This window comes from Poecilia formosa, unplaced genomic scaffold (genome assembly GCF_000485575.1).
Source record: "Poecilia formosa unplaced genomic scaffold, Poecilia_formosa-5.1.2 Scaffold344, whole genome shotgun sequence".
In the NCBI taxonomy this organism is placed as follows: domain Eukaryota; kingdom Metazoa; phylum Chordata; class Actinopteri; order Cyprinodontiformes; family Poeciliidae; genus Poecilia; species Poecilia formosa.
In genome coordinates, this window is record NW_006800283.1 from 519525 (window position 1) to 543925 (window position 24401).

The 24401-nt window shown below is 39.6% G+C and overlaps 2 protein-coding genes across 3 annotated transcripts in view; both read left to right on the forward strand.

The window, feature by feature from the left end:
* The window catches only part of LOC103153263 (beta-1,3-galactosyltransferase 2-like), an 8334-nt gene extending 1228 nt beyond the window's left edge, over nucleotides 1–7106 (forward strand). The window contains exons 2-3 of one of the 2 annotated variants that reach the window (XM_016661801.1): nucleotides 2522–2584; nucleotides 3646–7106. In XM_016661801.1, coding sequence (XP_016517287.1) covers nucleotides 3651–4661 — 1011 coding nt within the window. In that variant the 5' untranslated portion in view covers nucleotides 2522–2584; nucleotides 3646–3650 and the 3' untranslated portion in view covers nucleotides 4662–7106. The remainder of the gene's footprint in view (nucleotides 1–2521; nucleotides 2585–3645) is intronic. The other variant, XM_016661802.1, reaches the window with a different exon arrangement.
* Nucleotides 7107–18455: 11349 nt separating this feature from the next.
* LOC103153265 (vasorin-like) overlaps nucleotides 18456–24401 on the forward strand; it is a 28782-nt gene continuing 22836 nt past the window's right edge. The window contains exon 1 of the mRNA XM_007574117.2: nucleotides 18456–18723. The gene's annotated coding sequence lies outside the window, so the exon portion shown is untranslated. The remainder of the gene's footprint in view (nucleotides 18724–24401) is intronic.

The window sequence follows — 24401 nt, forward strand, 5'->3', positions numbered from 1 at the left end:
ACTGAATGCAGATCATTTAACTTTTTTGTGAACTTCACTCATGAAAACAATGAAGATAAAACTTTTATGGATTAACAGGATTGTTCTTATAAAGATATACACTTAAAAAAATTGATAATTTGAACATGTTTTTGAAGTGAATGTATCCTGAAGATTAGGTTCCCTTCAGAGATCCATATTCCTAAATTTACAGAGTATTGTTGTGTTCAGTTAGTGAGCTTCATGGTTTGTTTCTTTTATTTCCTTCAGTCATGTGTGAAAAGTAAAAACCTAAACAAGCCATTCAGGTTTTGGATCCAGGACCTTAAACCCCCCAGCCTAATTGTCCTCCTGTCTTTTTTTCCGCCTGCTGAAGGCATTGCTTTTGATTTGAGGAACCTGTTCAACTTGTTGACTTGCATAAACAGGATTCTCTCACTTTTCCGAAATAACTACTTTCCTCTTCACCAAACTTCATTTTGCCTTGCAAGTGTAAACTAACTTAGTCATGTTTAAAATTTAAGTTTTTAAATTTTAAAAATAATAATGACTTTGAAAAAAATGTAATGGCATTTTTTTTTTCAAATTATGTTGTATTAACCAAAGTATGTAAACCATCCATACTACTTTTTCTTTGCAGAAGCAAACAGTCTACACTGTAGTTTGGTGTATACTGTCGAAGGAGTGAATACTTTTTGTAGACACTGGGAGTTGCAGAATAGCTTAGTGTAATGGGTCTGTCTTTTGGTTTTTATAAAAAGAACACAACAATAATAGAAATTTAATCTGCGATAATGTTGATATAGATCAGAAACAGAGCACATATAACTCCAGATGTCTCTGAAGTGGCTACATTAACATTTTATAACTTTAATAACTTTTAAAGCCATTAATGGTCTTAGTTCCTCATACGTAACATATCTGAAGAAAGTTTTATAATCATGCCAAAAGTGGGAAGGGGAAACTCACAGAGAAGCATTATTTTCTAGATATGCTTTGCAACAGTCTTCCTCCAGACTGCAGTATGTAACTTTTATAAAAAATATTGTTTTACGCATTTGTTTAAACTGTGACAGTACGGTATGAGACAGACGATCTGTGAAAGAAATCAACATCCTCTGCCTTCTCCCAGTGCTAGCTAGAAACAACCAATCACAGCCAAGAGGCGGGTCTTAGTGCTGTCAATCACACCCATTTACACGCCACTCACCCCTGCTGTTGGCAGAGCCTGATGTGAATGCTAAAGCTAGTTAGCATGTCCACCAATGACAGCGGATAAACGGTTTTCCTGTAATGGTGAATTGTTTCTTCACCATTAGCACATTTAGCTGCTCATACATAATCTTGATTAACAGCAGTAAGGCCCTCCTCCTGGCTCTGATTGGTTGTTTTGGTGTTTCTCCAGACGGCAATTGTAGCTCAGGGACGAGGTGGAGCAGGTCGATCTTTTCACAGATTGTGTCATATTATACTGTCACGAGATGGTGACAGTTTCAACAAATATATTAAAAAAAACATACTTTTTTATAAAAGTTGCATACTGCACCTTTAATGAATGGGAATCCCCTGCCAACCAGGAAAACTTGTCTGATTTGGATCACTGGCTCTTGAACAGATCTTGAGTTCAGTGCCAAGCAGGAAAACCAATGTTTTCGATGAACATTTCAACGGTTGGTTGGCGTCCCACCCTGAACCGCCAGGCTGCCATATTTCTCCTCTGATCTGGAGGCAAGTAAAGCAGGAAGTCAAAGCAAGAGGAGGAGTTTCATTTTTCTGAGACGGCAGACGTCTGTTTCCGTCAGGTGTTCTTAGGTTAGGTTCTCATTCTGTTTATGAACCAGTAAGCTTTAGATAATGTGTTCATTCTAGAGTCAGATTGCAGATCCGCTTGTCTGGGACGTGGAGGAAAAAATAAGATGAATAACTTGCTGAGAGGTACTGTTGTTTTTATTTGGAATTTTTATCACAACCTTGTGTTGCTTCCTCAAATTGAAAACATTTTTACACATCGGTTGTAGCATGCTTCAAAGGTATTGGAAACGTATTTTACTGAAGTTTAGTGAAATGAGTACAGAAAAGATTCTGATGGTGTTTCTTTTTGTTTCTTCTGCTGTTGTGGCCCCACTGGTTTTTATCTCTACTTACGCCACACAGACAGAAAATACAAATATTTCACAGGGTGAGAAAACACTGTGTGTGTCCTAACTGGGTGTGTAAAGTGGAAAAGGATTAAAGATAAGATTAAGAAAGTGATAAATTATGTCCGCATCAGCAAACCCAGTTTTTTTCTTCTTGTTCCTGAGTTACTTGTTGTTTTTTGTGTTGCAACTTTGTCTCCTTAAAGGTGAACCATCAAACTCTAAGTAACAGGAAGTTGACATATTGATGGCTGTCAGGACTGCTTACTGCCAGTTTTCAAACTATAAATGTATAAATATGGTCAAAATATATGATTAATGCCTAAATTTATTCTTTGTATTTAGTCCCTTTTTTTAGCCCTAAGCTTAGTTATTTTATTTGACATTCTTGTCTTTATTTTCAGCAGATCTGGGACATTTTTCACATGGTTTGGTTCGTGGACATTGGCTGAGAGCTGCATTAACAGGTTTGTGCAACTTATTTGCCCAATATAGAAATATTTTGACGTTATCTATGATCATCATTTGAGTGCTTAAAGATCCATATATTAAAGCTTGCCAGTACTGCGAGTCCATGAATATTCACTCAGCTGCTCTGGGTTTGTCTGCTGCACATCCATGATACGACAAATATCCTCAAAGAGCCGCTAAGCTGTTAAAAGTGTTACAGCTCTCTCTGCATTCAATGCATAAAATTAAATATTTAACATCTTTCCTGTTGTAATTTGACACTTGTCAATAAAACAGATTTGATTTGACTGACTAAAATAATATTTAAGCCCACAAATGTTGAAGGTTAAAACTCTATGTGGTCCAATTAAACAAGTGTACCTAATAAAGTGGCCGTGAGGGTATTTTGTTAAACTTTTGCATTTATGAAGAAAAATTTTTGTTTCAGGTTTACATTAAACACCATCAGACATAAAATTATTAATAAATCACATCTTCACATGTTAACTAATATACTTCCGTGTTCACGAATGAGTTTGTAGAAATATGCTTTTGATTATTTACTCAGGAAAAGCTTCACAAGTTAAAACTAATGGACATCAATAAAATTTATTTTCTCTTGTTTGGCATATGTTGCTCCTCTAATCCTAAATTAATTCAGTTTCAGGGTAAATTTTAATCTTTCCACTGATGGACTTGTCTGCTGTGGATGTGCCCACCATCACATTATGCTAGCTTAGAGTTTTGGTTGCCAGGCAACAGAAACCAGTTCCAACTGGAAATGCTTCACAGTCAGCATCAACTTAACATCCGATTAGTTCTTTTTTGTTTTGTTTTTTTCCACTTTGACCAGCCTGAATTTAAAGGTATTGCTCATTGGCTACACAATTAAAAAGTATTTTCATTTAAAAATGCTAAAATAATGACAGTTCTTGGAAACTTGTTTTGTACATTCACAGTATTTTCAAAGACTGAAACGTTAGTATGAAGTGCTTTACTCAGAACTTAGTCCTTTAACGCATGCTTTGCTCTGAAAGTTTTGCAATAACATTACTTTTTTATATATATATACATACAGTTCTAATGGACAATAGGAGACGACTGAAGGACATCTTCATCTGCGTTTTGGTAGGAGTGACGTTGGTCTTCATTTACTTTGTCTATGACAACGAGTCTGATCACCTGTATGGACCAGCATATAAAAAGTCCAACGTCAAGGTCTCTTCGCCGCCTGAGCCAAAGTGGGAGGACCCAGGACCGTACCATGTGGCCTACCCACAGAACTACAGATTCGTCATGGATAACTCTCCAACGTGCAAAACCACCACTCCGTTCCTGATCTTGATGGTTCCCGTTGCTCCCTCCAATTTGGAAGGTAGGGACGCCATCCGAAGAACGTGGGGGGGTAAGAAAATGGTCCTCGGTCAGCTGGTTGAGACCGTCTTCATAGTGGGGCTACCTGGAGGGGTCGACGCCAACCAGGAGCAGGCGAGAGTGAAACAGGAGAGCGAGCAGTATCGTGATCTCATTCAGAGTAATTTCCAGGACAGCTACCGCAACTTGACCATCAAGACCATGGTCATGCTGGAGTGGCTGGCTCAGCACTGCGCCAACGCCAGCTTTGTGATAAAAATCGACTCGGATATGTTACTGCATGTTGACAATTTGGTTGCATTGTTACTGGACCCCAAGACGCCTAAGGAAAACTACATGACGGGTTTGGTATGGTGGCACAGCCCAGTTTTAAGAAACCCTTTCAACAAGTTCTACATGCCAACTCAAGTGATCACAGAGCCGGAGTACCCCCCCTACCCTCTGGGCATGGCTTACGTCATGTCTCTGGATCTACCCAAGAAGATCCTGAGCGTCTCGCCTCAAATCAAGCCCATCTACATTGAAGACGCATACCTGGGCATGTGCCTGAAACGTCTGGGTGTGTCTCCTACCGACCCTCCCGACCAGAGGATGTTTCAGGTCATCCCCCGGCATCCTCTGAGCAGCTGCGATCTCTCCAAAGTGATCGCCATGACTACGACGAGCATGTCACAAATGCACATCTACTGGCAGAGGATCGCGCAGGGAGTTCACTGCTGAGCCTGATTTGAATATTGATTATTTTTGGATGGTTTGGCAAAGTTTCGTTCACGGAAGGAAGGTAAAGCCCTATTCACATGGGATAAGCATTGTGTGGAAGTTTACAAACAGAAGAAAAGTATTCTTACCACCTAGTGCAATAATTTTACGCCTTTTCTTTTTGATGCTGTATGTTTCAGGTCGACAGGGATTTGCTGGCTTGGTTTTCAGTTCCAGCCAACACAGCCTCCATTCTTAGCCAAAAGCAAATAAAAATGTGGCCAGGAAAACAAAAACGTATAATAACATTTTGGATCCCGACCATTTCTGTCCAAATCACAGAGATACCGATTTGCATTGGATCAGTTATTATCACAGGACCTCAAAGTTCAGTAGATAATTTGCTGGAGAACTTGTACTTTACAAATTACTGACATGGTCAATTCGCACGGGATTATCAATGCAGACAATCCATATAATTCTTACAAATAGCATTTGGTCCACAGGTAAAACTAATCCCATGTGAACAGGACTTAATGTTGTTTTAAATTATTTTAGTAGGTTTTGAAGTTTTTTTTACTTATGCATAGAGAGCAGTCATTCTTCTGTGCACAAAAATATTTTTACATTCAGTTTGTATTTGGCTGCTGTCTGTAGAGTTTTTAACTTTCTTCCCCCTGTATACATATGTTTTTCATTGTTACTAAAAACCATGCACTTTAAGCTGCAGTAACAGATTATGCAGGCCCAAATTTAAAGAAACAAAGCACATTTAGGATAAACATCAAATTTGGTTTGCCTGTTGTATTAGACGCACTCCCATTTTGTATAGGGTCTGTGTATTGGGTTGAAAGATGGTAAAAAGTTTCCCTACCAGTTGTTGCTGTTTTGCAGTGAGTTAGCTAAGGTAGCTAGCTAACAGGTAGTCACTCTGATCGTTTTAGCTAACTTTAGCAGCTTAAAACAACTCAAATCCACAATACACAACACAATATTAGCTGGTATTAGATGTCTGTACATTCACAAGAGACTATTTGCAGCTGCTTTTACAGCCATCTATTAATTCAGCTAATCAGCTAACTGTGAGTCTCTCTGGAGAGTCCTTGAAGATAACTTTCTAGGACATTATTAAATTGCACCTACTCTGAGGTTGCTCTGATAATCTTTAAGGGAAATGTTGGCAGCTATGAAGCACATTACACAAAGTAGTGATTAAGGATAGAATTGGAAGGAAAAAAAAACTTCAAGGTAGAGAAGACGCATGTTGGAAGGTTAGAGTAAAAATATTTAGTTTATTTTAAAATGAACAAATGTCTCTGTTATCTTTTCCTGTAAACATTTTTCCCAAAAAAAAAAAAGGTTTACAGGATAAATTAAGAATGTTATTGTTACAGCAGTAGTTTGTCACCACACCAGAAGGGGGCAGGCTAACACTGCATAAAAGCTGTAACCCCGACCTCCACTGACTTAAACTCTCAGGACTGCTTCACAAACAGCTTTTACATCTTTTAACACCTTTCAGTCACTTGTCTTGGAAGAATAATCACATCGACACACGAGTGGTTGCTACAGCGTCAGCTGAGGAAACGTCAAACTTTTTCTGTTACTGTCATGGCTGACTCTCCACGATGAAACCAGCTAACCATGCTTCAGTGATATTCAGTAAGCAATACAGAAAGAGGGACAGGCCTTGACTGACATGATCATGTTTGTTTTTTCTTAAAATCTCTTAGAAATAGTAGTAATAACAATACTAATAATACTGTGACGTGGTCAAGAGGTGAAACTAAATCCAAGCCTCTAAAATCGTAGTTCATATTGGACTTTTTATTACCTCATTTATGACTTGCAATAATAATTGGAGGTTGATGAAATTGACTATGCTATACTTTAAGAAAAAATTCCCAATAACACAATGACAAATGATTGATTTATAGCTTCTGTACATTCTGTTAATGACTGGACAACAGATTTGCTGTCATCCCTTGGATTTTGGGTGTACTATCTGAAATTTTTTAAAATAAATATTATATGGCTCAGTCATCAAATTGATTGTTTAATTGTTATAAAAGGCTACGTCTTCCTCCCACATCCTGTTTCTGTTTAGACTGTTTTGTTTGGATGTGCGTCTGCTGAGTTTTCACCCAGGTTTATTTGTTGTCTCACTATTTTAGGTAGTTTTAGACATAAACACACAGAGAGAAGACTATGCAGACTTTTCCAGTTGTGCACACGACCGAGGAAATTGTTCATCTCTCCCGTTGACGTTGCTACAGGGTGCTACTGTGTATATTATCTTTCTGTGTGTATATTTCTTTGATAAAGTACTGAAAGTCATGCAAAGTGTTTTTCTTTGATGACTGTATTAGAAAGTCCTTTTGGCAAAAGTGGATTGTGTACCGTAACAGCAGGGGAGGTAATAACAGTAACACTGGTGAATTTATTAAAGTATTTCTTTTTGTTCCCTAAAGGTTGGATTTTCTACATAATTCAGTGTCATATTAATGCCGCTGCACTTTTACACGTGTTTTTACACACAGTCGTTCAGCCCACTCTTAGTTCAGTCCTTTGAGTTTCCTGATCATGAAAGTACTAATGGTTGCAGTCACATCAGCGCATTTAAAAAGCCATTTGTGCACAGAAAAGGCTCCGTTTTGCTCAGACCAGGTGTTTCGGTAATGTCCTCCCCCCACCCCAACCTCTTTCTCTTTCTTCTCCGGCTGGCAGACTGGCTGCCCTCTCCATCACCGTCTGAAAACAGACTGCACCATGGGGTCGTAAACTGTGGGCTACAGACACAATCTCTCACACATCTCACTCCATCGTTTTTTTTTTTTTTTTTTACATATAAATATACACTTAAAAAGCTAATTTCACAGGCTCCAAATTTAAATGAAATAACTTTGTTGCACTTAGAATCGGGCAGGGTGACACTTTTAGAAAGCTGGTACTGAAACTTTTAAAATAAAATGGGAATATTGGTCATCGATTAATATTTATAATTCTAAAAAATGTTAAGTTTTATGTGTGCTGTTAACTGGCGTTATTTAAACCACAGAGCAATAATCCAGTGACTTTAAAACCTGCAGTAATTTGATAACCATGTGCTGTTTCAATTTTAAATTATGCTAACAGTGCCACCTGGTGGTCAAACAAACACAAGATACTGTTTTCAATGAAGTATTTTAACTTTCTTGCCGCCTTAAGAGATGAGATTTTACTCTGTGCGCCATGCGGCGGATTCGCACTGACCCATGTGTGCTTTTTTGAGTTTTGCATCTCTGTGATTTCGGGAATTGACGGTCTGACGGGACAACCCACCTGTTTCCTTGTAACATTTTCTGTGCCCCTTCTGAGTGTCGCGCTAAGACTGTAGGAGGTTTAAATAAAGTTTGTAGGGAGCCTCATTCCCTTTTGCAATTACAAATAATGAAATTAATTATGAAGAATCTGGGTTTAGCTGCAAGGATGAAATGTGTAATGACGATCAGAAAGAAAAAGGAGAGAAAAGAAAGACGGTAGATGGGAGAACTTCCTGGATCAGAGGCAGAAGAAACAGCTCTCAGACTCACTTGTTCGTCTTTCCAAAACAACCGGAGCTCAGACTGAGTGGATGTAAAAATTTATAAACATCGGTTTTCAAATCTTGCATCAGATTCTCGTCAGGATTTAGCTTTGAACTTTGACTGGACCTTGAATACATTAACATGGTACATGTTTAGAACTGAATGTTTGGCTAAAAAAGTGCAGAACCAACACATTTTTAAAAATCACAGGATGCAGATTTTAGCAGTTATTTATTTTTTTGCATGAAATAAATCCTGCGTTGAATTTCCGTGACATAATGACCCAGGTAGGTTTCAGTAACATAATCCCACATAGAAGAAAATGTATCAGTCCTCTTTTAAGTGTTTTATGTTTTTCCATAAAAACAGGAATAAAATGGTGGTTCTTTAAAAATCACTGCTATTTTTCAATTTTAAAGCTACTTTTTTCACAAAATGTGTAACATTTGCGGCTATATTTTTTTTCTTCTTTTTTTTTTAGCAGGACTCATGCTAAAAACATGAGTCCTGCTTATGTTTTTAGCATGAGTCTAAAAACAAAACATGTTTTGTTTTTCATGGCCAAAAACAAAACAAAAAAACCCCCGCCTGACTGGTTTGGAAAAGTCCAGACCCCTGATCTATCACTTCAAATTATATGGTTTATCTATTCAGCATCTTCCACAACTATGACGCCTTTTGTAGGAACGTGTTAAAAAGACTTCAAACAAATTGTTGCTATAGTAACTGCATGAGTTGTATTTTACCTCCCTCATCTTCCTCTCTGTCTCTAGGGTAAGAAAACATTCAGATCCTTCACGTGTGAAGAAACGGGTCAAAAAAGACACGTTTGTGTTTGCGTGAGCAGCTTCCGCACATGCTGCTTCTCCAATTACGTTGACCTTCCGACATCGATGAAAGCGGGTTTGTCAGATTCCTCTTCGCCACGCGGACCCCTGCCAATCAGGTTCTCACGATCCATGTCAAAAAGAGGCTGTGAGAACCCGCAACGGCCCGGCCGAGGCCCGCCCCGCGCTGCGGGCCGCCCGCTCCCCGTGGTGCTCAGCCAGACATAAACAAAAACACGCAGCGACACCTCACAGGCCCGTACACGCATCACATCACAAGCAAGAATTCAGATTTAGAGCATCCCGATGTTCAGGCTCTCATACAGATGCTGAAATGGCAGTATTATGTCAAATTGATATATTTTAAATTTCTTGAGGACCCCGCCTGATTCATCCATTTTCTTTACACCCTTGTCCCTTAATGGGGTCAGGAGGTGCTTGTGCCTATCTCCAGCTAGCGTTCCGGGCGAGAGGCAGGGTCACCCTGGACAGGTCGCCAGTCTGTCGCAGGGCAACTCAGAGACACACAGGACAAACAACCATGCACACACACACACACACACACACATACACACTCACACCTAGGGGCAATTTGGAGAGGCCGCCAATTAACCTGACAGTCATGTTTTTGGACTGTGGGAGGAAACCAGAGTACCCTACATGGTGGTGGGCCCAGATGGGTTTGCCCATTTAGGGCTCATGTAGGGCCCACGTAGGCTGTGGCCCTACATGGGCAAACCCATGTGGGGCCACCGTGGAACCCGCGGACAAACCCATATGGGACCCATATGTCTGCCCTTCTTTTCCCCTATATGGGGTCCACCTAGGCATGCTGGCAGGACTGGCCTTGAAACAAGAAACTGTACCCAGAACTTCTGTTTCAATCAGTCACCACAGATGAGTGACTTCTGTTAGTTTCTGAAAGGTTGCTGCAGCTGGGACTAGCAGAAGAGCTAGAAACACTTCACAAACAGTCTGCAGAGAACCTCCTCTCTGCTACTAGCAAACACCTGCTGGAGCTGCATCTGCTGAGCTCATTATATGAACTACTGATCAGTCCAGCGCTCTGGACTAAAGTTTGTCGACCATAATAGAAGAATGTTGATGTGATGACGGCAGAGAGTCAGAAAGAGCAGGAGTTTCTTAAAGAGACAGAGGCCCAATGTCAAGGCGTTGAATTACGAATTCAATACATAAGGTATTTTTATAACAACTGAAGGTAGCATAGTGACTTGACTGCTCTATAAAATGCCACTATGTGGTGGGAAAACACATACTGCCCCTCTAAAAAATGCTGGCATTGTTTGGAGATGATGAGTCTAATTGCTAATCATTTTGGTTACGTTTGATGTGTTTTCAATTGTTGGTGTAATTATGGGACTTAAGGTGGTTAAAGTTAATGTGGGTGGTTAGCAGCTGTTTGAAGAGTTAATGGGCAGTTTTATGTGTTTTCCAGCCACATTTTATAGCACAATCAAGTGGCTATGCTACCTTCAGTTGATGTAATAACGCTGTATTGCATGACTTAAAAGAAATCTGACCTAACGCCTTGAAATTGGGCCTCTGTCTCTTTAAGGAACTCTTGCTCTTACTCAGACTCTGTCTCCAGGAAGTCATCACAACATGGCTCCTCTAACATTTTTACCGGTGTTTCACTGAGCAGCTGCTCCTATAATGACTTCACCAGATGTGCAGTTTCACCAGGTGGTTGCTAATTGTTGCTAGCTAGTCTGAAGGAGCTGAGTGGGGTGCTGCCAGGGAGCAATTTCTCTGTGAGGTGGAGGCTCAGAAACTTCAAAACTGCAGCTCTTAGGAGGAGCTTCGTCCTCAAAGGCAGTCCACCCAGGCGTTTTGCACACCTGGATGGTTGCCATGGAGATGGACAGATTTCTCAAACTTTTTTTTACTCCAGATAAAGAACACCCCAGGTATGTTTTTGATGAGGGAATAGCAGTATAACATGATTTAGAGCTCAAAAAAGTCAATACTACGTCGTACTAAGAGTGTGGTAGAAGTAGTGTTGTTTCTACGGAAACATTACATCCAGCATCATTAGGGAGTTCAGTCTTGGTCACGGTAGGAGTAGGAGGATTCATGCCAGGGCAGAAAAAGGGGGGATTTATGGAGCTGGTGTTTAAGTGAATGGTGGTCCTCTAGCTGAGTTATAGATCTTTGTGTTTTGACAGTGCAAACGTTTGTCTCGTCTCTCCTTTACTGTGGTGTTTTAACAAACACAGAGTGAGAAAATTAATCATTTTGGAAATTGTGCAGCAGCCAAATAATTAGCTCTGTCATGGGGGGTGGGGAGTTGTCTTCTCTCTGTAACATTTCTGAGCTAAATGATGTGTAGCACCATCCGTCTTCTTTAGTCTAAGTCTGAAAGTCCAGATGCTCTGAAGACACATCCTAATCTGTGCTGTCAACACAAAAACGTGTCAAAACCGATTCAACTATTTTACAATTCAAACATTAGAAAAACAAATTCCAGGTGAAATATGAAGAGATTTTTTTTCTCATTTAAAAACACATTTTTTCTTCCTGGCAGGTGTTTAGGTGCTTAAACGTAAGCAGAGACGGATGCAGACCACCGCGGGTTGTTGGAGACTCTTGAGTGAGCGTTTAAAGGGACTCATCCAAACTCCCGATATTCAAACTCACAGTAAACATCGGAGAAATAGTCAGCATTACGCTTTGGGCAGTAAAAGATTCTGGCTTCATTATTACTTTGGGAAAATAATAATAACTGTCTCTTTTAATTTTAGCTGCACAAATTTAAAAGCACAATCCTTTATTGCGATGTACCTCCTGTTATTCGTCCTCAAAGGACGAATAATCATAATAAAATAATATCTTATTTTATTATGATTAATTATAACGATTTTTCACAAGTCTTGTTTTTTTTGATGTCCCACTTGGCACTTGGTGCCCTACACTGTAAAAACAAAGCAAAACAAACAAACAAAAAAATATCCCATAACTCTATAGTAAAACAGCAGCAGCTGTGGCTGCAGGTAAAACAAATTACAGGTAAAACATTTTTTAAACTTTAAACTAAAATGAACATGAAAACAATCTAGAAAATGAATGTACAAATTACTGTTTTCATTAATTAATTTATTTACGGTAACTTTCCATCAATTCAACAGTGCAAATTTTTCTTTATGGTCTATGAATTTTTCCTGTCACAATTTTACTGCTTATTACTGTTAAAAATACACATTGTTTTTCACAGTGTACGTATCGTGGGTGGAGTGACGGCACTGATTACAGCCGTAGTAAATATTCATTGTCTTTATTGAGATTCTGAAACCTTAGAAACTCAGACCTTAGCATAGCGAGCTAACGTGAGCTAGCAAACCAGTCCGGCTATCCGCCTGGATTGGACGATGTTTTTAAAATGGTTTGGGTTACAATCTTTTCTGAGTGGAAAACGAAGGAACCTGAAACTAAACAGGAACGACTCATTAAGTAAATCAGGGCTCTAAAGTTAGCTTTGCTCCTTTTAATAACCCGTCACTTCAGCCAAATCCTTCGCTCTTTTCCACCTCCCTGTAATCACGACAGGAATTTACTCCCACCTGTTTTCACACCGACTGTCAGCTGTTGTTTCAGGCGTTGTATTTAGTGACATGTGTTGCACTTTGTCATTTTAAGTTTTAGGTTTTACACACTTTTTTTTTTGTTCGTTCTCTGTGTGTTGTCTCTGTAGAGTTTTGTTTTCCCGCTTTGCCGTCATTCAGCTCTGAGTAAAAATGGCGGAGAGGAGCGTCCCTGACATCTGCTTGTGGTCCACACAGGGAGGTGAAAGGCTATGTGAACGCAACACAGAGGAACTTTAGAGTCTGTTGCAGGAACCAAACACGATTTCCCATGGCTGTTTCAGTCCCCTCCCTCCAGTGTCGGCCTTCTGCTTCCCTGTTGTTTTCCCCTCAGATTCTCACTCACAGTCCATTAATTAAATCTCACCTGTCGCCCTCGTCTGGTATTTTTCCCCTGCTCTGTGCCTCCATGTCTTGATAAGGTCATAAACGCATTCGTTGTCATCTGTTCTAGTGTCTTTATATTGTTATTCTTCATCTGACATTCAGCCGGTGCTATAGTAAGCAGAAAAAAATGAAAAGCGTTCTCAAAGAGGGCAGATTGTTTCAGAATTTTTTTTTTTTTTTTTGGTAAAAGTTTCTGAGACTGGAAATTAAAATCCATCTATAAAGAAGAAGGTAGAGGGGGAAAAAAAGAAAAAAGTTGTACTTCTTGTTGTGCTTTCTTTCTTCCAGTAAAGAGTGATTCTAAAAATACTGAACCCCCTTTACAGAATTATTAAAATAATATTAATAACAGGTTGGTGTCAGTATCCGATCGGTGCTGGCTATCATGGTAAGATCCATACTTCAGATAATTCAGATTCCCTCTTGTTTTACTTATTTATCGCAGTTTTTCAACTGCACTTCAAAAAGATTTAGTTTTGTTTTGATTTCCTCTCAAAAGATAACTATTTGTACTTGGCAGTTTGTTGTTTTGTTGTTGTTGCTGCTGCTTATCCTGTTAACTGGTTAAAATATTTTTTATAGTTATAGTTTCCAAACTTTGGGCAATTTCTGTCCCAGGTTCGGCCAAAATAATTCAAAGAAAAAAAAAAATTGACATGAAACTCAAAAAGAAAATATTGGTATCGGTATCAGTATCGGTATTGGCGATACTCTTTCTGCATTATTGGATCAATACCAAAATATTAATTATTGCACATCTCTAGTATTAACATGGGTGTTTTTTGTGAATCCCTCTGCGGTTTGTTAGAAATGAAAAAACAAAGTTTTTTAAAAACTCCTTGTTTTTAAAAAACAAATAGTTTTTAGTTCACATACTTATTTATTTTTTAAATAAGTATGTGAAATATCTTTAGCCTGACCCTTGCTTATCATACTTCTGCCCAGAAAATATGTAATTTTATTGTACTAAATGACATCCAGGATTCCATTTATGTTCTTAAAGCTTACCACTTGAAGTGTGAAATCACGTAACAGAGAAGTATTCATGTACCTTTAATACAGACAGAAATCAAGCTTCAAAAGAACAGAACTCTAAAACAATGAGCACTTTGATAAAATTAGCAAAGTTCAAAACATCTCTTGCTCTAAGCAGCAACATAAACATATTTGTGAAGATCTACTGGGGCAGAAATTCATTATTTTTGTCCAAGGACAGGTTACTACACTATCACATGTACGATATAACAAGAGGTTTATACAACTGATTTTACAAAACTTCCACAAAATCTAATAAAATCAGAGACGAGGAAACAGGATTTAAGGAAAAAGGAAAAAACTCTGCATGCTGTTTTCGCCTCCCTTTATTTCTCCTGGCTCAGGCCCAAACACTAAATTTGACCGCCTCCCTCGGGGAGAGTAACTCCAGGCCCGAATTCCTTTGCGTTATTTCATGTTTACTTTCTGGTGCAACATTTTTTTGCTCCCTTCTGGGTACCAGCTTTCATTAGAGGAACTCCTCCAATGTCAAAAATGTCATCAAAATCCATGTCCAGGCATCTGCAGGCCTTATATATAAAAACATGCTGAGCAGGTTTCACAAATGTGTGAAAAGCACCGTGAAAATGCACAACTAAATGCTGAGCTTCATTTTTTTTCTTGAAGGAAAGAAGAGATGGTTCGAGATGTAGAAGAAGTCATTTCCGTTGTGTTGGGGAAGCCTGCGAAGGGTCAAGTCTTCCACAACTCTGTGTGAATAACATAAACACCCAGAGCAGCCCTCCTCCACTGACCATCACACACAACTCTGTTCATCTCACTGGTTTGGTTTTTCTTTTCCTCACAGTTAAATCACATATGTGTGTGTTTCGGGTTCTTTAAAAAGGCTTGTATGTTTTTGTTAATTTGATATTCCAGAAAAAATGTTGGGTGTCTTTTTTTGTTTGTTTGTTTTGTTTTGTCTTTTTATTGATTCCTTTAATCTAAAAATCAATTTGATTCCAGGCGCGTCGTCGTTTCGTGTCGATTTCTTCCCATGAGAAAATCCCACTTTAGAGTTTCATTGCAAACAGCAGGCCAAACATACCTGGGAGCGATGTGGATAGCTCTGTTTGCTTTCTCGCAGTCCCATCAGAATCTGTTCCTCTTTCTCACACTGACACATCCCCCTTACAGCAGCCAGGCTGCTCTGATCCCACCGGCCAGCCGGACATGCAAGACAAAACCCAAAGGCTGCTGAGTTCTGCAGCGGGTCGACTGATTCAGTTTGGAGATTGGACCAATCTCAACTTGTTCAACGAAAAGATCAAAATTCAATTCTTAATTGTTAATTCAAGGAAGCAAGAAAGATGTGTTTTGGTCTTCAAAAGCTTGAATATATTTTAGAGAAGCTAAACTAAACTTGTCCATATCTTACAGAGGAGTGAATAAGTAAAAAAAAAAAAAAAAGATAAATAAAACAAATGAAATCTTGACAAAACATCTCAGCGTGTTAAAGACTTTTAATTGTAACTAGAAGAACTGAATCTTTGTTAAAGGAATGAGACAGTTCACTCATTTAAAGGTCAGACACCATCAATATGAATATTTACGCAGCAAAATCACAAGATAGTGATTTTGATCTAGTTTCTAGCGCAAATATCTAAGTGCACTTGAAATAGACAAAACTAATTTATAAGTAACTTTTCTGTAAGAAACAGGAGCTTGTTTTAAGTAAATAATCTCTTAATCCTGGTTAAAAAGTTCTAGATCTCAGACATGCCTTGTTATAAGTGAAATAATCTGCTAGTGGGACTTGTAGTTTTTCATGAACGTTAAGGAAATATTGACCTGAAACAAGCTTTTGTGTCTTGCTGAAAAGGTACTTGTAAGTAAGTTTTGTTTCATTAAGATACTTGTACCAGAAACTAATGACTTTGTAAGATTTTGTGTTTTTGCAGTGTAAAGCTACAACCATAAAATCACTCAGTATGCAGATGTCTCAGTTAGAAAAGAGCTATAGTGTGTGTGCTTGGCAGAGAGAAACACTGGACTGGACCTTGTCTTGGAACAACCCAAGGCCTTAGAATCTCTTTGTCTGGAGATAAGAGTCATTCAGCCTCAAACTAGCATAACAAAGATGACATTATGTTCATGACCTGAAGGGAAATTAAAAACTCTGGAATGTCGCACTTTGAAGGTTGCATGCTCTACATTCTCATGAATACTTGTCTTGCCCGCTGTGTATGGTTTCCAATTTAAAGATGGCTAACCGATGAGCTCCGCCTTCAAGGACAAAACTCCTCCTTGGAGCTGCAGTTTCAAAGCTCACAGAGCAGCGCTCCGCCCCCTCAGCTCCTTCAGACTAGCCAGCAGCAATTAGCAACCACCTGGTGGAACTGCAGAACTAACTGAGCCCATTATACTTCTAAGTACAAGGCTGGTGAAAACGTTCTCAAAGGGTTAATAGAGGAGCCACTTCCTGAAGGCGGAGCTTCAGAAACAGCAGGAGCTTCTTAAAGCAACACAGGCCCAATTTGAAGCAGTTAAAATATTAAGACAAATTTCCTTTTTAATATATGTAACATTTTATAACAACTGAAGGTAACATAGTTACTTGATTGTCCTATAAAATGTCAATATGTACCTGGAAAATACACAATGCAGTCCCATTAAGTCATACACGACTGAAGCTTGATGCTAAACACTCACACTACGGCCTTCTTGTCTAATTTGTATCTTTTAGTTGGTTCTCGTGTGCGTCAGCAGTTGTGCACCAACAGATCCAATCATATATACACACCATGTGTTCTGGTGATCATGTGTGTGTACATGCATGATATTCTCCCGGACATATCTGGCTGTCAGTGATGGTGATGAAACCCTTTCGCCAGGCTGAGTGCTGGGGAAAACGATGGCAGTCTCAGATTTCAGTGTCGCTGCTACACACACACACACACACACACACACACACATCACACATGGACACGCATTCAGTGTCTCGCTTTTCAGCACGTGTCAACCTTAGTTGATAGAAGGAAATGTTTGGTTAGCAGCACACCTGCAGCAACTTTCCCAAGACTGTGTATAAATAAACCTGCTTAAAATGGAAAAGCAAACTTGCACAGACTGTACTGGAAATAAAGTGAAATGTGACCGGTGAGCGGAGGGAGGGAGGAACAGTCGACACGAGATGTTTGAAAGAGGAAAACAGGTGAGAGACAAGTGGGTTTTATCACTAAATAATACTTTTTCATTCATATGAACACAGAGGGGATCTGAGTGATGCCAACAGCGGCTTAGCAAATTATTATTATGCTGATGACAGCCAACTATCTCAAAGTTTGGACATTTTGGAATAAACTTTCAGTTTGAGCTCGGTCAGATTTAATGAAGAACGTTTGTAAACGTCAATTTTAAACTCTTATCTTAAATTTTATTTTGGACTCAATCATGCTCGTGTACACCCTGCCCAACGTGCTAATGGCGGAGAAACAACATACCGTTACAGGAAGTAGTTATGGGTTGTCATCTGTGGCTATGCTAACTAGCCTTAGCATTCATGGCAGGCTTCGTTGTGGGGAACTAGCTGTAACAGAGAGAAAGGTGAAGGTGTGAGCGCACATACACAACCTAATAGACAGCGCTAAGACCCTCCTCCTGCCTCTGACTGGTTGTTTCTCACCAACTGTGTAGAAAGAAGAGGAGCTCGAACTTTTCACAGATTATTTGTCTCATATTGTCACAACATGGTGACAGTTTTAACAAATATGTAAATGCATGTTGTTTATAAAAATCATACTGCAGCTTTAATGAATTTCTTTTATTAAAATTCCTTCACACATTTCCACTCACATAAAATCATAATAAAGTCTGTTGAAATTTGTGTTTTTAATACAATAAAATGCCATAAGATACCAGGCAAATGAAATGTTTTTTAAACATGTATTAATTTTTGTGATGCTCTTTTAAAGCACCATATGGAAGAAAATAATATGCCAAAACAATTCTGAAGCCAGAAGACCGATATGTATGAGCTAGATATGAGCTACTGATTAGTTCAAAGCTACTTTATATCAAACATAGTAAAATATATAGTAATTAATGCGTAAATGTATTTATTTAGGTCGTTTTTTAAACAGGAAAAGATTAAAAGATTCCGGCCTGGCTCAGAATAATTGCTGATTTACACCAAAATGCTGTTCTGCAGAATATATATATTAAAAACCCCACACAGATACCCATCATCACATGTAAATAATAAAACTATAGTTTTTTTAAAAAAATGACATGAGTTGTAAACTGATGTTCTACGTGTTTTAATGATTACTTCCGTAAGTAATGAATGAGAAGATAAAATATGGAGGAAAAGCCCCGTGCAGGTGCAGCGTGAAGCGGGGACGCGCACGGACGCGCGCGCCCTGCCTGCCGTACCTCCCACTTCCCCGCAGCTTGTTTAACTTCTCGCCTCCTTCACTCCACTGAGCGCTTTTGTTGAAGTCCGGCGGAGCTGATGCGAGTCTTCAGAGCGCTGCAGTGATTCTCGGCTCACTTTAAGCGATGTGTTGGAGCTAACTGCGCTGTGCTGCGTGAAAAAGAAAAAGGTTTTCCCTTCAGTTTTTCTGTTTTTGTTTGTTTTTTCTTACTGATAACCCCCCCCTCTTACTGTGGATAAGGAATTGGAAGTGAAGCTGCATTCCAGCGGGGCTCTGGATTATACTTTCCCAAGGTAAGCTTCTTCTAAACCTCCGCTTGATTGGAAAACTGTGAGCGCACACTGAGTCTAATAACGACCTATTTCTTGGTAGAAATATTGCACTTTTAATAACGCTTAACGCCGAATAATAAATACATCAAACGAACAATGATGTTGTGATATCGATTATACTTTAGAGTTAATCAACAACTGGGTGAACTTTAACACCAAGAGAGTGTGAAAACGGAGCTCTGTTCGGCTCACATGTCAAAAACCGACTTCCAGGCTGGGGGGCTTCAGCAGCGGCGCCTCACATTCCTCCGCACCCGGTGCACGGGTCTGTATGTCGGGTCAAGCGGGCGCTCTTGGTGGGAGGAGGACGGAGTCCGGGAGAGAGGAGGAGGGCTCCCCGCGGAGAAATGTGGAAACACGATTAGTTCTTATCTCTACCGCTTCTTCAGACCGTGGCGGTGTTGAATTTTTCGGATTAGAGGCTGTTATCTGCCCCCTTCTCCGCGGCTCCTGCCTGACCTCTGGCTCTCTTATCACCTCGTGCGGGAAACTTTTATTCGTGATGCCCGCGAGGCAGCAGAGGCAGCCTGTCTGCCAGGTCAGACGCTCGCGCTGGGTCTGATCTTTCTGGCATGTCTTGTGTGTAAATGTGTTGTTTATAGCAGGCGCCGATTAATGTTTGGTCGTACATTTGATGCATAAAAAAATGAAATAGAAAAAAAAGTTGTTGGTTTAATCTAGAGCTATCTATGGTTTTCTCTGAATATTGGTATCTCAAGGCTTCAATTAAAAATTAAAGTGAATCCTAATGAATTTAGAATATTTTCAAAGAGCTAATTTATTTCACTTATTCGGTTTTAAAAGTAAAACATATATAGATTTCACAGCTGATGGAAAACATCCATAATGGAAAGTTTTACGGAAGGAAAAAGGTTTGCAAGCAACAGGTGTCATCATCTTCCGAAAAGTTTTTTTTTTGTTTGTTTGTTTTTTGTTGTTTGTTTTTTTTTTTTTGTCAGTGTCTCAATTACATCTTAGTGTCGCAAAAGTTTCAACATATATATTTTTTTTATCGCTGTTGTGATGAGACTACTTGCAAGCAATAGTTGGTAGGATGCGCTATCTTCAGTGTTATGTAGTTCTTGGTCACCATATTACCCGGATTTGGCTACTTAGATGGACTCTATGGTCATCATCAACATCTTTGATGTAGCGCTGCAACTAACGATTATTTCAGAAACTGATTATTCTATTGATTATTCTGACGATTAATCGATTAATCAGATTTTAAAATTGGCACATTCTGCAGATTTTTCTTTTCACGCTTGATGGGATTAATCCAATCAACCGACATTAATCTGATTAATCACGATTAATCTGATTAATCGTGATTAATTGCAATTAATCATGATTAAAATATTACATTTATGCAGTCATTTGCAATTGAATTATTGAACACACAATAAAATGAGTGTTGATGGCTGTAATTTCAGATATTGTGCAGCTCTGATTTAAGCAACTCATCATGTAAAGGAAGAAGTTTAAACACATCGATTTTGCTGTATGATATAATTTACAGTTTACGTTCTTTCTACAACAACCAGGCAAAATCAGCATTGAAATAATCATAAATTATGACACATACTTACTTTTTTTCCCCCCTTTTTCGGTAATATGTTATCACTTCATAATAAGCTAATCATGTGTCATTTTTCATAGTTTATATAGTAAAATAAATTTTTTTACCTTTGTCTATAGGCTTGTAGATCTACACTTCATTATGATGTATTGGTATTATGATTGAATTGTGCGTTTAATCAGACTCAACAACCTTATTTTTATCTCAGGCTGCAGCTTTTGCGTTAAATCACCACTTGTCGCCCTCATTCTCTGACATGTGAGGAGTCCGAGGCCCTGAAAGAAGGCCTAAAGTGGAGCACAAGTATGGGAAAAGCAAAGAAAGGTGGAGGCAGAGGGATGGCAAAGGTAGAGGCGGAGAGCAGAGCAAACATTCCTGCCTTGGTGTCTCAGCAATTTAATTAAGTTTTTTGTGAGATGTGGCGGCGAGCAGCTCGAGGTGAAGGCTTAACCCACCCTCCCAGCCCTCAACCTCCAGGTTTTCAAAGTTGGACTAATCCCACGGGGTCAGCTAATAAGTGTTCTGGTCATGCTGCCATGACGACTAAACAGGACGGAACCGAAAGGGAAGCTCGCCAATCAGGGAGTTAATAACCCCACAAGGGAAGTTAAAGAGGTACAAGGTGAAGAAGATGGGGCTCTGCGCTGAATCGTGTGTGTGTGCGTGTGTGTGTGTGTGTGTGTAAGGTTTTATTTGCTATCAGTCACATTAACAAAAAAAATCCCTTCTCTTTGTAAGCTTAAGTGTGCCCTGTGGTGCTCAACACACACTGATACACACAAGCTGGCTCCTCGGTTCAGGTCAGGTTTCGGTCACTGTACCATTTTTTTCTCAATAGGAAATAACATCAGTGACTAATGTGGGTGATGTTCTTTTTCTGATGCCTGTAACTCAAATTTGGCCTCCGTTTACATGTTGTAATTTATGTTTCCATTACATCTTTGGTGCAAAGTTTTTCTTGGCTTTCAGGTTTTATTAAAGTTTTCCCTAAACTTTGATTAGGAAAATGTAATTCAAGTCATCGCTCTCATGTCCTGGTTAAGTTTCTTTCACCTATATTTATTCTTTAAAAGGGCAGCATTATACAAAATCAACTTTTTTGAGCTGCAGTTTACAAGCTTCTGAGCTTCAGCCTCACAGAGCAGCTCTTCCCTAAACTCATCCACTCAACTCCTTCAGACTAGCCAGCAGCAATTAGCAAATACCTGGTGGAACTGAACATCAGCTGGGGTCATTATAGGAGCTGCTTCTCAGTTCAACTCTGCTAAGAACAATATTAAAGGGTTAATAGAGGAGCCATCTTATTCCTGAAGGTGGAGTTTCAGAAAGTGCAGGCGTTTCTTAAAGAAACAGAGGGATAATTTCAAGGCATTAAATTACAAAGTTTCAAATTTCTTTTCAGTTGCGTTTAATATTATACATCATTTTTATAACAACTGAAGGAACACAGTTACTTGATTGTGCTATAAATTGGCACTATATGCCTGGAAAATGCACAGTTCTGTCCCTTTAAGTGGAGCAGGATGAATCAAAGATCTGGTTACAATGAAATGTGTTACACATTTTGTGTTTTGTCCCAGTTCCTGGAGTAATCCGCCACACCTTGATCAGCCAGAATGAGCGGACCTGCAGCGATTATGTAACCCTCTGCCTCTGATTCACCAGATTTCGTCCACAGTGGAGAAAAAAAAAGAGGATTTTCCTTCTGAGCATGCTCTGAAGTTGCAATATCATTTTGTAAATCACTTTCACGTTTTTTTTCTCCATCTTTAGAAATAAGACGATTGCAGATTCATATATTTCCCAACAGAGCAGAAGTTGTTTTTAGTCAACTTTGTCTGGTAACCATGACGATTTCTTGTGCTGAATGTTTCTGTGCTGTGCTGTTTTCAATTGGGAAATCAGAGGCTCACTTTATTGGTAATGTGGTTTAGGGGAGATACATTAGTTTGATACTGAAAATAAAAAAATATTTTAATATGAATTGGCAGGTTCATTTTCAGCCTCGTGATTTTTTGGTTTTGTTGGCTCTAGTGGCCTTTATTTGATAGTGAATTGACAGGAAGGTGGGTAATGAGAGGAGGGGGAAGAAGGTCGCCAGGCCGGGAATCGAACCTGCGATGGCCGTGTTGAGGACTGGGTTGTGATTAACTCCTGGTCCACCACAGCACCCAGCCTTGTGACTCTTTTACTTTATGTCTAGCAGTGTCGTTGCAGCTTATCAAGATCTAGTTCTAATTTGCCCTTCATGCAGGGCGGGTTTACCTAAAGATTGACTAGTTATTATCTCCAGCTTTACAATTTATAATTTTCAAGGATTGAAAAGAACATTTGAGTTTTTTTTTGTTGTTTTTTTAACCCATGTGCCTTAGTGGACAGCAGCAGTGCTGATGCTGTCCACTGTCCTCAGCTGACTGTTGTTTCAACTAAATCCTATTCTAACATCAGTTTTCTCTAGCAGAGCGTGTCTTAAATGATCAAGGATTTAAGCCAGTTTTGTGTCCATTTTCAGAGTCCTGAAATGTCTCACATTACATCTTTGCAAGCTTGTCTGACACCAAAGGCATTTCAGACTTTCAAACTTTGAGGCTTTACATGCTCACTGGGTTGGAGCCTCTGCCATGTCTGAACACACTCCCTGCTTCCTCGCCGCTGCAGACTTGGTTTAGGGGGTTGTTAGTCCTTTACCAACCCATGAAGCGTGTCCTTAAGTACCTTCCTCCAAGTTATCCTCCTGGCATCTTCTGTAAACATGGAGGACCAGAAGCGTGAGTCAGAAACACTTCGTAACATTTGGATCAGGCGGGAAGATGCTTCCAATCTGTGGTGAGATTACCTTGGCATCTTTTCTAGTCAATGTCTTTTAATGAATCTTAGGGATGAAAATATCCAACATAAATTGTTTTTTAACTTTGTGTGAAGTTTAAGGAGGTGTTTTATTTAGCCTTGTTATAATGTTATTCCCTCATCAAAGCATACCTGGAGTGTTGTGTTGATTCATTCATGCATGGCTTAGGAATCCTTCAATCTCCAATGGCAGCCATTTTGAGAGTACGTAAATGGCGTCTCACCGCTCAACTCCTCCAGACTAGTGGCAGCAGCAATGAGCTAGCACTACTAAGAACTGTTGCTTTTAGCATTGAGAGCATTATTGAAGGAGCTTCTTAAAGAGACAGAGGCCAGTTTCAAGGCGTGAAAAAGAAAAATGTCTTTTAAGTTACATTTGATTTATACAGCTTTTTTACAACAGCTTAAGGTAACACAATAAGTTGATTGTGAGCGGCAAATGTGATGGTCGGAGAGCAGGGGTGTTGTCCCGTCAGAAGGTCAGTTTCCAAAACCACACACACACACAGAAATACTTGTAAAAGCGCACGCAGGGTCAGCGAGACCCCGCCACACAGATGAAAAAACCTGTGGGGTCTAAATGACCCCGTCTCTTAAGACCGTGGGAGGGTTAGGAGAGGAAGTTGTTCATTCAGCATTAATCGGAGCTGGACGTTTATCCTTCTTTGTGCTAAAGAAAACACAACACCCTCAAGTCTGTAAAGAGGAGCAACACTTCTTGGGGGCGTATGGTTTTGGGACGGTGGAGGTGTGACAGATTACAGGAAGAATCCCCCCGCCCCACCTCTCCTTAGCCCTACTATGCTTTTGTCCTGGAGGCAGATAGCTTTGTGGTATGCAGATGCACCCTTTCATCCTGATTCAATAGGCTGGGTTCTTCGAAGCACCCTTTAGCGCATAAACACACACACGCACACACACTCCCATTCAGTTTGTAAATCGACAGCTCCCTTGGGGCTGCAGGGACTAAGCACTTAGGAAGACAGAGGTCTGAACCTGTGACATTCTTACAAACCCCAAAAAGGCCTGACGGGTAAGGTGAGATGCAGTGTGACAAAAGATAACCTGCATTGCTGGAAACGTCTGACAGGCACACTGAGACAGATGTGGATCTTTTGGACTTTCTTGCTGTCAGGAAGTGTGATATGTTAATGAGACACAGAGGCCTCAGGTATGAAACCGATTTTACAAGGACCCTGTTATATGGCAGAAT